This window comes from Mauremys mutica, chromosome 4, assembly GCF_020497125.1.
Source record: "Mauremys mutica isolate MM-2020 ecotype Southern chromosome 4, ASM2049712v1, whole genome shotgun sequence".
Taxonomy (NCBI): Eukaryota; Metazoa; Chordata; order Testudines; family Geoemydidae; genus Mauremys; species Mauremys mutica.
The window spans coordinates 109,317,696-109,330,452 of record NC_059075.1 but is presented as its reverse complement, the minus strand read 5'-3'; the positions used below and the strand labels follow the sequence as shown (position 1 = coordinate 109,330,452).

Sequence of the window (12,757 nt, the reverse complement as noted above, 5' to 3'; positions counted from 1 at the left end):
CATGTATGACCATATAACTGCCCTGAAAATTATTTTGGGTCAGGAAACCATCATTGGGTTGCAACATTGCATCAGAACCTGTTGATGCTTTTGCATGCTGTGATAACATTGCATCACAATGTCCATTTTGTCCAGCAGGAGAGACTGAAATAGAAAGATGGCAGCCCCATTAATTGTGGCAGCACTGGGAGAAGCTGAAAGTGATCTTAGGCCAGGTCTGCACTATGGAATTTTGCCAGCACAGCTACGTTAATCAGTGGAGTGAAGAGGTATGATCCCTGACCGATACAGCTGTGCTGGCAAAAGCTCCCTCTGTAGACATAATTATATAGGAAGAACTGCTCTTGAGCCACTACCCCTTCTTTATTTAAGTGAAGTTAATGTTGCTGAAAGACAATCCTAATGGCTCAAGTGTTCTTTCCACATGGAAAGCTTAGTGGGAGCTGGAATAAGCAATTCTGGCAAAAGCTCAGTTTTACTGGTATAAGCTACATCTGCATTAGAAGTGCTTTGCCAGTATAGTATACCGATATAGCTAAACTCTCAAAGCGTTCCTAGTGTAGACGTGGGTTAAATCCTAGTGCTGCCGGATCTTCTACAGTTTATTCATTATTCACAGGGTTTTTTTTCCCTGGGAGTAAGAAGGACTAATGGAAAAACATTTGCATATAAATAGCCAAACTGCCATGTAAGATGCTAACAGCAAAGAGCTTAACGGGGGATGTCTCTAACCATCTTTCTCTCTCTATCTCTCTGTTTCTCCTGCAGGACTTGTGAAGTTGGGGGTTCACTGTGTAACATGTCAAAAGGTCGCGATAAAAATTGTCAACAGAGAGAAGCTCAGCGAGTCGGTGCTAATGAAGGTAATTTTCTAATGGGAGATTTGAGGAGGGGAAAGTATAGTTCTTGGCTCTGTGGCTTCTGTTCCATGCAAAATTAATATCTTTAATTATGTTTAACAAACATCCCTGTCAGTTCTAGGACTGTGCTGTGCATAATAATAATAATTAATAATTCAGGGGTGGGGGCGGCTAGAATTAAAGAGAAGGAGTATGCATGTGCTTTAATTAAGGGCAAAATTAACGGCCAGCCTCAGTGCAGTTACGGCTGTGCTATGGCAGACGCATGTGTTGGAGTTCTAAGTTCCACCAGATGGTGTGTGATGCTTGTTACTTTCAGAGATTGGTGAGGACATCTATTCTGTTATGTGAGTGTTCTTACTGCTGTTCTGTGGTATGGTTTCATTCTGCTCTCTGATCTAATGCACCAGATCCTCGTCTCGTGTAAATTGGTATAGTTCCATTGATGTCAATGGAACCATGACATTTTAAACCATCTAAGGATCTAGCCCAATGGGTTTAATTCCCAGGAGAACTTATTTAATGAATTGCACCCAGGCTAATAATAGCCAGCTCCTTAAACGAACACCATTAAGCAATCTTGGATACCAAAAAGAAAAGAAACCTGCTGTTCTGTTTATCTGATTTGATGAACAGCAGGGCCAAATCCAGCCCTGACATGAGTGAATGCAACTCCTTTGGAGTCCACAAAATTGCACTGGGTTTAAGCCAGCAGTGAATCTGGCCAATGTATGTGCAGTTTGTGGTCCATTGTTGACCACGTATTTGATACGTTCCACATTAGTGGAAGACACATACATCTTTTCACTATTGTCACTGTGGGAGTTTCGTTGTGTGTGTGCTTGTGTATAGTAGCTATTTCCCAGTACCAGTAATTTACAACAACCTCACTGGGAATGGAAGGAAAATTGGGGATTGAAGGAGCACACTGCTAATGTTAGGTCCAAACTAGTTTTAATGAAAAAAAGAGGGTCAGCATAACTTCACATGAATAGAAATATCTTCAGCCTTTGTTTTTTGGAATTTCAGTGATATATTTCCCTCAACCACCTGCTGCATTGGGAACTCCACTGGCCACGTGCCAGTCCACAAAATCCAGGAACTGAAATAGACTGGCGACAAAACTAGAACTTAAGGGCAACTGCCCAGTCTGGTTTCATTGTCTAAGGAGTAAACTGAAAAAGTGAACAAACTGCACACCTGGCAAACATTAAACTAGACTTTTAATATTTTGATTAATTAGTAACATTGGTAAGGAATGTATTTAACATGAGATTTATGTTAACTGTGAGACCCTTTTAATGTGCAGTATCTTGTATCAAAGATGTTGTTTATCTCATTGATATTTCATGGAGGGGGGCAAAGCAGAACTTCCAGCACTGCAAAGTGATCCCTTTGCTTTGAGCTGATTCACTGTTGTGTTACTCCAGTTATAGTGTAAAACTGGAGTAACACATTGGTGGCCCTTGTTTCCAGGGATGAGTGCTGAAAATTGCCACGTTCCCTGTGCGATTTTGCAAAATTATTCTCTGCAGGACACCATGTATTGTGATTTCCTGCTGAATCTTTCACATCACTGCCCACAGAGCTTTCTCTTACTAGGGCTCTCCACTGCATACTCAATAGGCTGCGATTGCATATGGAAGTGGAGATCTCATCTATTACATAAATGTAGTGACCAAATGTCTTTTCAGGATTGCTGTCTGACAGTCAGAGGCGAGCCTTTGGTTCTCTTAAGTTGGAGAGGACTATTAGCTATTTTAATTCTCAGTTCTTCCCCTGAAGAACTGAAGAGAGAGGAATTCAGTTACTCCCAATTCATACTACAGCATCACAGTGCAGCTGCTGACAGCCTACAGGGCAGAGTCAGCAGCCACAGGGAAGAAGCCGAGGGCAGGGCCAGATAGTGTGTGACTATGTGCTGGCAGTCCCACCCTGCAAATGCTCCCTCTGGCTTCTCAGTCCCAATGGCAGACCATAGCTCTCTCTGCCAATGGGCCACTCACCTCAGTCAATGGATCCCAGTGTTGCACTCTCCACACACACACTCCCCAACCAGGGCCCAGATCCATGGAACCTGCCTTAATCTACCTCTGGAATGGATTTGACAAACATTTCCACCTGCAGTATTGAGGATGCAGAACTGTGGCCATTTACCCTAGAGCATAAGGAAGAAGTCTGCCCTTCCACATCTAAAATAAGCACCAGTGGCCCACACAGCACGCTGCTCTCTCCTGCAGAGGGCTGCCATTGTTGTTCTGTCAGTATCTGCTTCTTAGAGCCTTTCTCTCTCCAGTATTTTTTTTCAGCTAGTGCTTTTGTGTGTGTGTGTGTGTGTGTGTTTTGTACATTCAGGGAACTATCCCTTCTCTCCACAGCTGCTCCTCATCTGAGCTTAGCAGAATTGAGAGGCATTTGGTAAAGTGCTTTCTAATCATAGCGTAATACTATCAATATTTCTGGAGAGAATAATTCGGAATTGAAGCAGCTGGTCTCAATTAACAGAACTGCCGCTGTGGAGATGACACATGAGCAGGCGTGGTGCAGCATGAAGCTGCAGTAAATGTATAATGTGAGCATGCATTGCCCCATCAAAGGGACCGGATTGTAGGTAGACTGCTAAGCAGATGTGTATGGGTTGTCTGTAGAGTAGGCGCTTGGTGTTCTTATACTTTCATATTGTGGATAAATCTGAGAGCCGGGCTTCTTGCACAGGTCCACCTCTGTCATGTTTGGAACATTGCATCTAGGTTGAAGCAACAACAATATATAATGTCTTAGACTGTACAAAAGACAGAGGGCCTGATTTTGACTTCACTTCACTTTTGCACCGATGTACCTGATTTGAGCTGGATCATCCATCTACATGTTTGGTAGCATCCGTTGATTTGTGGATACAGTGGGCCAGATTCTTCTCTCATGTCTCTTCTCTCACTTATACTTACAAATTAGAAGTAACCTTGTTGAAGTCAATGGTGTTATGGCAGTTTACTCCAAATGGAGACCCGGCTCATTAACTTCAATGGAATTACTTCTTATTTGGCAGCAAGAGGAGAATTTGGCCCAGAGAGTCCAATGTGCATAAATCAGTAGCCACTACTGAACATACAAATTTGCAACCTGTGGTTTTGATTTTTCCATGCCAGCGAGGGAATTGAGCCACACAACCCTCATTGAAATTAACATGAGTTGTGTGGCTAAACTGCCTAGTCAGTTTTGAACATCTCAGCCTGTATGTTGCATGTTAAATTTATATCCTCTAGAGTTGAGTTACATTCTGAAATGCTAATTCACAGTCCTCCAAACACTGTGGGGAGATGGAGTTTGTGGCATCCTGTCGCTTTAAATCTACAAAAGACCTTGTGAACTCCATAGCTAGCATTCTGGATTCTACAGCACTCTGTGGGGTGCTGCAGTTTGGAAGCTCTGCACCAGCATCATTTAAATTTTTAAAAGGAGGGGTTTTTTTATTAATTAAAAATGAAAATGGTAGTACAGGATAGTAGCCTTTGTGTTATTTACTATAATATTAAATTCCATTTCATTTATGCTATCCTCGTATTTTCAGGTTTTGAATTTGCGGCAAACTTTTCTGCTGTCAGTGCCTTACTGCATCATGTCAGTTGTCAGAGGTGATGCTGGAGCTTTTGGCAGGTGGATTGGGAGCAATGGTGGCTTTTGGCACCTACGGAGGTGTGGAAAGGATTTAGGGATTGTGAGATAAACAGACAAGTAGGATATTTCTGCTAAAAATAATCAGCAGTGAGTTTCGTTAACAGTTGTGACAAGTTATTCTTTTTTGATTTCAGAGTTAATACCCCCTTTGGAGATGAATGTGATAATTTCACTCCTCTCAGAGCTATTGTTTCAGCCTATCCGCAGACTCAGGCATGAGCTTATATTTTGTTCATGTGTCCAAGATTTTGTACCTGACCATAAGGACTGGAAACCTAGTTATGTTTATTTAAATGGAAGTTTAGATTCTGGAGCACAATTTCTCAGCGGGGAGTGGATTCTACAGCAAGTTCTGCAGCAGTGGAATCACGGAACACATGGGGCCCTGAATAAATGCAGCAAGAGGTGCTAGTATTATTATAAAGAATTGGCCCTATAGCTGATTGGCTAAATTGCAGCTTTAAGCCACTGCCACAGGCTGGTGAATGCATCCTGTCAACAGTGTTATCCTGAAGCTTGAGCTGAACCTTTATATATCCCTCCAGAGAAAGAGATGTGTAACAGGAGTATAGGAAAGACTCACAGGGCATGATTTTCACTTGTGTTACAGCCTCTTTTCACTACCATGGCAATAGAAAGGCAGTCTAAATGAGCTGGAAAGTGGGCATAATTTTCTGCCACAGTGGTGTGAAGTGGTCTTAGTGCAATGGAGAATTCAGGATGTGATATTTATCCATGGGTAATGAAACGTAAAAGCAAATCATGCTTCTGTGTTCAATTATTGTTACCTTGAATTGTAGCTCAAACCACCATTATTAGACCTAGGGCACAGGTATTGGATTTCTACAGTTGGCGCAAGAGCTTACCAGTGGTAGTATTACCCATTCCCACAAGGGGACTCTCAGAAGAACAGGAAGTAAGGTATGCATCCTGCTTAGGATAACTTCCTAAATTGTATAGGAAGGAGCCCTTCCGGGTTTAAACAGTGAGTTGGGGCAGTGTGTGGATATGTGTGGGTGTCACGGGGAATCCTCTCTCTGATGTGGCTGAGGTGTATTTGGGAAGTTTCTGTAAGTCACCTGAAACACAGTCAGAATATGCACAGCTGCTTTTATTTATTTATTTATTTCAATGTGTTTTTGGTGATCCGCCAATTTTTTTTCCTGGAAAGGCTGTGCTTGTGGCACCAAGGGGAAGGTACAGTGGGAAACAGACAGGTGGCCTTTGATTCGTTGCCTAGACACACAGGGATCCTGAGAAAGCTACAGGCGGGCACAGGCTTGACAACAGAGAATTGACCTCCACTTGCTTTTCTTTTTGTGTCCTTTATTTATTTTAAATATTGCCTTGTGTGTTGGCTTTTAATGGAGCCTAGTATCTCAACGGTGAGTGCGGGGGAGTGGACCCCCTTCATCATTTTCCCTGTAAGGTCACACATTTGTGAACAAAGAATGTGGCCATGCTTATAGGATGGGGGACTGTATCCTGGGAAGCAGTGACTTTCTGAAAAAGACTTGGGGGGCCATGGTGGGTAATCAGCTGAACATAAGCTCCCAGTGTGATGCTGTGACCAAAAGGACTCATGCAATCCCTGGATGTATAAACCAGGGAAACTCAAGTAGGAGTAGAGAGGTTATATTATTTCTGTATATGACACTGTTGCCCCTGTTACTGGTTTTCTATATCTGGTGTACACAATTCAAGAAGTTTTTCAAAAAACTGGAGAGGGTTTAGAGAAGAGCCACCAGAATGATGAAAGGATTGGAAAGCATGCTTTATGGTGAGAGACTTCATGAGTTCAGTCCATTTAGCTTATCAATGAGAAGGTTAAAGGATAACTTGATCACAGTCTAAAAGTCCCTACATGGGAAACTGAAATTTGATAGTAGATGGCTCTATAATCTAGCAGACAAAGATACAAGAAGATTCAATGGCTGGCAGTTGAAGCTTCACAAATTCAGACTAGACATAAGGCACAGATTTATACCATTGAGGGTAATTAGCCAGTGGAACAATTTACCCAGGATTGTGGTGGCAAATTTTAAATCAAGAGTGAATTTTTGTCTAGAAGATATGCTCCAGTTCAACCACAACTATTGGACTTCTGGCAGCAATACATTCAGGGAAGTCCAATAGCCTGTGTTAAATGGAAGCTCAGACTAGATCATCACAATGGTCCTTTCTGACATTAAAATGTATGTATCTATGAATTTCTAGGCACATGCACAAAAAAATGTAAAACTAACTGTACTTGCCCTAAATAACTGCTATAGTGTAAACTAATAATGATAAAGACCTTCTACCTGAAAAAACCTTCAGTTCCCCAACCCCCACAGAAAACCTCCCCTCAGGAAGAGACTGAATAAATAGATTGCCCTTGCAACATGCCCTAAGGGTCAGCCCTGTCAGTCCAAGGTGGGGAAGGGAATTCCAGAACCCATAGTCTTCTCTCGGAATGCCTAGCTTCCAAACATATCAATCTCTGGACCCTCAGCTTGACTGTACCAGCTGACCACCATGGCTAAATTGGGATCTGATCCAAAGCCCATGCTCAAGGCAATGGAAGTCTCCTGACTGACTTTGATGGGCTTTGGATCCGGCTGTGAGAATACAAAGAAGCATTTGGTCGCAAAGGTACACCGAAAGAGAACCTGTTTATTACTTTTCTAGTTATTTTTCTGTTCTGTCATTCAGTTTTGAAAGCCTGCTTTTGGTAAAATCCTCATAAATGAGGAGGTGATAAGGGACATTTTGTGTGGGTTCGAGACAAGTGTGTCTCATCAACAGACGCAACCAAAACCTACAGCAGGAGTTCACAAAAACTTCAGGTAGAAGCTAATCTCTTTCTCTCTCTGTTTTAGGGCATGTCTATGCAATCCTGTAGTCTGAACTGCGGGGCAGTGTAGACATGTCTTCGAGCTAAACAAGGCCATTAGGGCCAAATTCAGCCCCAGTGTAAGAAGGTCAATATTTAGTGGAGCCACGTCCTCTTACACCAGGACTGAATTAGACCCAGTGGAGGGCAGGGGGAGTTCAGGTGGACTTTCCATTAGCATAACTTTGCTCCAGTTGCATTCAGCTGGAATTTTACCATTTGTAGGGAGGACCAGGACTCTGCAGTGGCACCAGGCATTCTCTCGGGGGCTTGGCTGGCTGGTTCCTGCTCACATGCTTTCGGTCTAACTGATCTCCACACGTGGAGTGAGGAAGGAATTTTCTCCTAGGTCAGATTGGCAGTGACCTTACAGGTTTTTCACCTTCCTCTGCAGTGTGTGGGTACAAGTCACTTGCCAGAGTATATCTCATTTAATCATTTCCCTGCCACGGAGGGGGCCTTAAGCACTGGTGCATCTCAGTCCCCCCTATTCTCTGCCTGTGGCACATAACGCTATGGTCTTCTGTGGGCTGCAGTGCTTTGGTATCATTTTGGTTGTTGGTTTAGTGTGCAGGTGCTGGGTGGTGTCAGTGGCCTGTGATACACAGCAGGTCAGACTAGATGATCTGGTGGTCCCTTCCAGCTTTAAATTCAATGACTGTATGACTGCAGTGGAAGCAAAGTTAGGCCACTTCTGAAAATCTCACCCTGTAGGTACAGAAAATCAGTTTATTTCACCAATGTACTGTGTTCAGATGAATCTAGGACACTGGGACACAAGAGACCCTGGAACATTTGTGTGTTCAAAATAATAAATAAGAGAGAAAATAATATTTCCTTATATTAAAAAAAAAAAAAGCCTTAAGGAAACAGTGTTTTTTTAAAACAAAACAAAAAAAAAAACACCAAACCTGTCAGAGTTCCTGATTAAGAAAAACTGCCCTAGCTGGCTTGTATTGCTTACTATTCTCATGATTGATAGATTGATTTTAAGTGTAGGAGGGTTGGCTGTACGGTAAGCAGGTCTAGTGGTCAGGGCCTGCTGCTCCAGTCTCTCTTTTAGATGAGTGTGTCCTGAGCCCCTTGAATGGAGTTCATCTGGGTCAGCTTCCTTGTCAATAACCCCCTAGTCCTGCCCATCCCAGGAATCTGAGATGGGTAGGGGGACCTGGGCCCTCCTGCTCCACTTGATGCCAGCCCAGGGCCCTGAAAGTGTGAAACTGTAGGATGGCCTATGTTCAGGCCACCTCCTGCTCACCTTAGAATCATAGAATATCAGGGTTGGAAGAGACCTCAGGAGGTCATCTAGTCTAACCCTCTGCTCAAGGCAGGACCAACACCAACTAAATCATCCCAGCCAGGTCTTTGTCAAGCTGGGCCTTAAACCTCTAAGGATGGAGAGTCTACCTCCTCCCTAGGTAACCCATTCCAGTGCTTCACCACCCTCCTAGTGAAATAGTGTTTCCTAACTAGACCTCCCCCACTGCAACTTGAGACCATTGCTCCTTGTTCTGTCATCTGCCACCACTGAGAACAGCCAAGCTCCATCCTCTTTGGAACCCCCCTTCAGGTAGTTGAAGGCTGCCAGCAAATCCCCCCTCACTCTTCTCTTCTGCAGACTAAACAAGCCCAGTTTCCTCAGCCTCTCCTCATAAATCATGTGCCTCATCCCCCTGATCATTTTTGTTGCCCTCCGCTGGACTCTCTCCAATTTGTCCACATCCTTTCTGTAGTGGGGGGCCCGAAACTGGATGCAATACTCCAGATGTGGCCTCACCAGTGCCAAATAGGGGGGAATAATCACTTCCCTCGATCTGCTGGCAATGCTCCTATTAATGCAGCCCAATATGCCATTAGCCTTCTTGGCAACAAGGGCATACTGCTGACTCATATCCAGCTTCTCATCCTCTGTAATGCCCAGGCCCTTTTCTGCAGAACTGCTGCTTAGCCAGTTGGTCCCCAGCCTGTAGCGATGCATGGAATTCTTCCGTCCTAAGTGCAGGACTCTGCACTTCTCCTTGTTGAACCTCATCAGATTTCTTTTGGCCCAATCCTCCAACTTGTCTAGGTCACTCTGGACCCTATCCCTACCCTCCAGTGTATCTACCTCTCCCACCCTTCCTCTTAGTCACTTACTACCACACCCAATGCCTCAGTTTGGGGTATGGCTACTGTTTAGTTATAGTCCTTTGCTTCAAACCCCACAGTAGAGCCCTGCACGGGACTATTTTTTAATCCCACTCCTAGCCCAGCCCACAATACCCACTCCCACCTGATGTCTGCAAAAACCTTAGATCCTGCAAATCCTACAAGAGAGACAGATTCCCTTATGCTACTAAAAAAGTAAGTTAATATATTGAATATATAAACAGAATTCAGACACAAGTTTTACAACTAAAAGAATAAAACAAAGTTTGCTTAAACCATGTAAAATACTTTAACTCCTGTTATAATAAACATCAAATCTTTATATCCCTTGCTTAAATTTAAGTATTAAAACCTTTATTTTTAAAAAAAAAAAAAGAAAAACTTCTTTACATTGCTAAACTCTATTTATGACAAGCTGCTGTCATGGATCTATCACACGGAATGTCAAAACAAATTGCACCACAATTTTGCTTAAAAGGTGCAGATTTTTTTAATGATTATAAAAAGTAAGTTGCTTTAAAAAAAATCCAGTTTTTTTAAACCACTTAAGCATCGTTTTTAGAACTTTGAAACATATTGTTCAAGTTATTTATATGTCAGGATTATTATTGCATTTTCAAAAACATTTAACAGAAAAACTGCTCAAAGCAATAGGTTTTTGATGGTTTGAGCCTCTTTTTAAAATGTATTTCTAAGTGAATGATAATAAGGTCAACTTAAACAGCAGGTGTAGCAAAACTTGCATTTTGTTTTTCCTCAAATTACTGCAGTCTGGGGGTTTTTGCCCACCCAATCCAGCCTGCAACAAAGTACATTTTACCCGCTCCTGCTATTATGGCAGTGTGTCCTGTGGGACACACAGGATCCCTATCCCGCTGCAGGGCTATACCCTAGACTCTCAGGGCTGATGGAAGTGATCCTCTGTTGCCCCTCACAGGGTTCTTCCTACCTCTTGGCTGATGTCTTAAAAAAAAAAAAGTGGTGGGGGGAGACTCACAACCAGGCGTCCTCAGTAAGTGCTCCTTTTCCTACTGTTCCAGGCTGTGTTCCTCCAGGACAGGGGTCTCATGCAGCCCACCGAGTTATTTCCTGGGGCCTATCATAGCTCCCCTCCCCTCACCCCCCCCCGCCCTCCTGCCTCGGCCATGATGTGGGGTTTGGAAACATCATCACAGTAAGGTTGTTGTGTTGCTGAAGAAAGAGAACCACCCAGAAGACTTTTATATCCTTGGAAAAATCCTGATTAAATAGGAAAATGAAATAAAATCCTCCCCCCAAAATACACGCAAACTCTCTCACATTCACATTTACAAAGGCAGTCTCTTGCATGTTGCTGAGTGTGCGCACACACTCTCTCACACATTTAGATTTATATGAAAATCGCTTCTACGCTGCTGAGTGCATGCACACATACCTACACACAAACACACTCAAGCTCACATTGACACTGGTGGTGTCTTGCCAGTTGCTGAGTGCACTTGTGTGCATACACACAATCGCAAACGCTCTTTTTGGTTTATCTTGAGCTTCGAGAATTACTACTGGCTTGTCTTCTTTTACCTCAGGAGACGAGCAGATTCGAAGCATGTGCATGCCTGTGTGCGTGTTTGATAGCGCGTAGGTGGTGAACAAACTGTCGGAATGATTGGCACTCGTCAAAGAGCTCAAGTGCACAAACACACATGCAGCCCCCCTCTGCGACCCTAGTTTGTATTCCAGTAACAACCCATTTAGCGCAGCACAACTTCATAAGTAGGATTCTGTCTTCTATGTTCAAAGAAACAAAAAAGCACCTTGGTGTATGGAAAACATGGGGAAATAAAAGGGTTGTTTTTCCCTGGCTTCCTCCTGCCATAGGGAGTTTGGGACTAGGGATCTGTTACTGAATGTATAATGGAGAGTGTTTTGTTTTAATCTGGAGCTGGTGAGCAGCACTGAAAGCTCACTCACTTGTCATCTGTTTGAACAGTTAAAGAAGTTGGATAATTGTGTTTTCCTGTGGAGAAGAATCGCTCTCCTCCTCCTCTTTCCACCACACCCACAACTCAGCACAGTTTGAGTTATTCTTTAGGAGGGGAATTAAACAAGAATCAAGAGCACATGCTGTACCTGTCAGAAGAACAAACCTGTCAACAGTACATGGTGCCTTTCGCTCTCTAAATTTAGAGTGATCAATTGACGCATTTGGGCAAGTTATAGCAATAATTGGACCTATTTTTTCTCTGGCTTTTAGTTCCACAAATTGACATAACAGCAGTCTGGCTCAGACATGTATGGTACCAACTGCAAACACACACACAATCTACCGCCTTCAGGCAGTACTCAGGGGCCTGCAATTATGTGTGCTACAAGGCCCTGGTCCACAACCTACTGAAGGCAATAGGAGCCTTTTTATTCATTTCAACAGGCTTTAGATCAGGTCCATAATGACTGGACAGACAAATAGACCCCCCCCCTTTTGGTTGGGTCTCAGAATTCAAGGTTCAGACAGTCTGTATACCTTTAGCTAAGCCTGGCGTTCTATTTTATATCATGTATGTCTTCACGCAATTTAACACCCTGACCCGGTGAGAGCGCTGTAAAAGCCACTTTTTTACCCATTCCTTTTGACTGCCTCCATCATATTCCCACCAAACTTCTGGCCCAGGGAGTAAGAAACCACAGCTAGGCTTCAGACTGGTTTCTCTAATCTCCAATCAGACTACTGAACAGGCCCAGGAATAAGCCTGCTCCGTACCTGCAGCCAGAGTCGGCTCCAGGCACCAGCGCAGCAAGCGCGTGCCTGAGGCGGCAAGCCGTGGGGGGACAGCCTGCCGGTAGCTCTGAGGGAGTTCTGCCGGTCCCGCGGTTTCAGCGGCAATTCGGCAGCGAGTACCCTGAAGGTGCGGGACCGGCGGACTTCCCACAGAAACGCCACCGATGGCTGCCTGACTGCCGTGCTTGGGGTGGCAAAAAACATAGAGCCACCCCTGCCTGCAGCTACTAGATAAAGGAGTGTACTACAAAGGACTGGATTCTGGCTGAGTCCTAACACTACACCATCTTCACAGCCCTGATCCCCTGCACAGCCACCCCTCTCTCCCTGATGGAAATGCTTTATAGATTGTATATATCAATCACTCCCATACCACTGAGATTTAGAAGACATGTAGTGGCCATTCTGTAACAGCATCAGGGTTTTTAAACTTTGAAATGGGAA

At 43.8% G+C, this 12,757-nt stretch overlaps 1 protein-coding gene across 6 annotated transcripts in view; it reads left to right on the top strand.

The window, feature by feature from the left end:
* Positions 1 to 12,757, top strand: part of BRSK2 (BR serine/threonine kinase 2) — a 463,971-nt gene that overhangs the window by 238,090 nt on the left and 213,124 nt on the right. For 5 of the 6 annotated variants that reach the window (XM_045017047.1, XM_045017046.1, XM_045017045.1 and 2 more), the window contains exon 2: positions 769 to 863. In XM_045017047.1, coding sequence (XP_044872982.1) covers positions 769 to 863 — 95 coding nt within the window. Of the gene's footprint in view, positions 1 to 144; positions 270 to 768; positions 864 to 12,757 lie in introns of those variants that run through there. The other variant, XM_045017041.1, reaches the window with a different exon arrangement.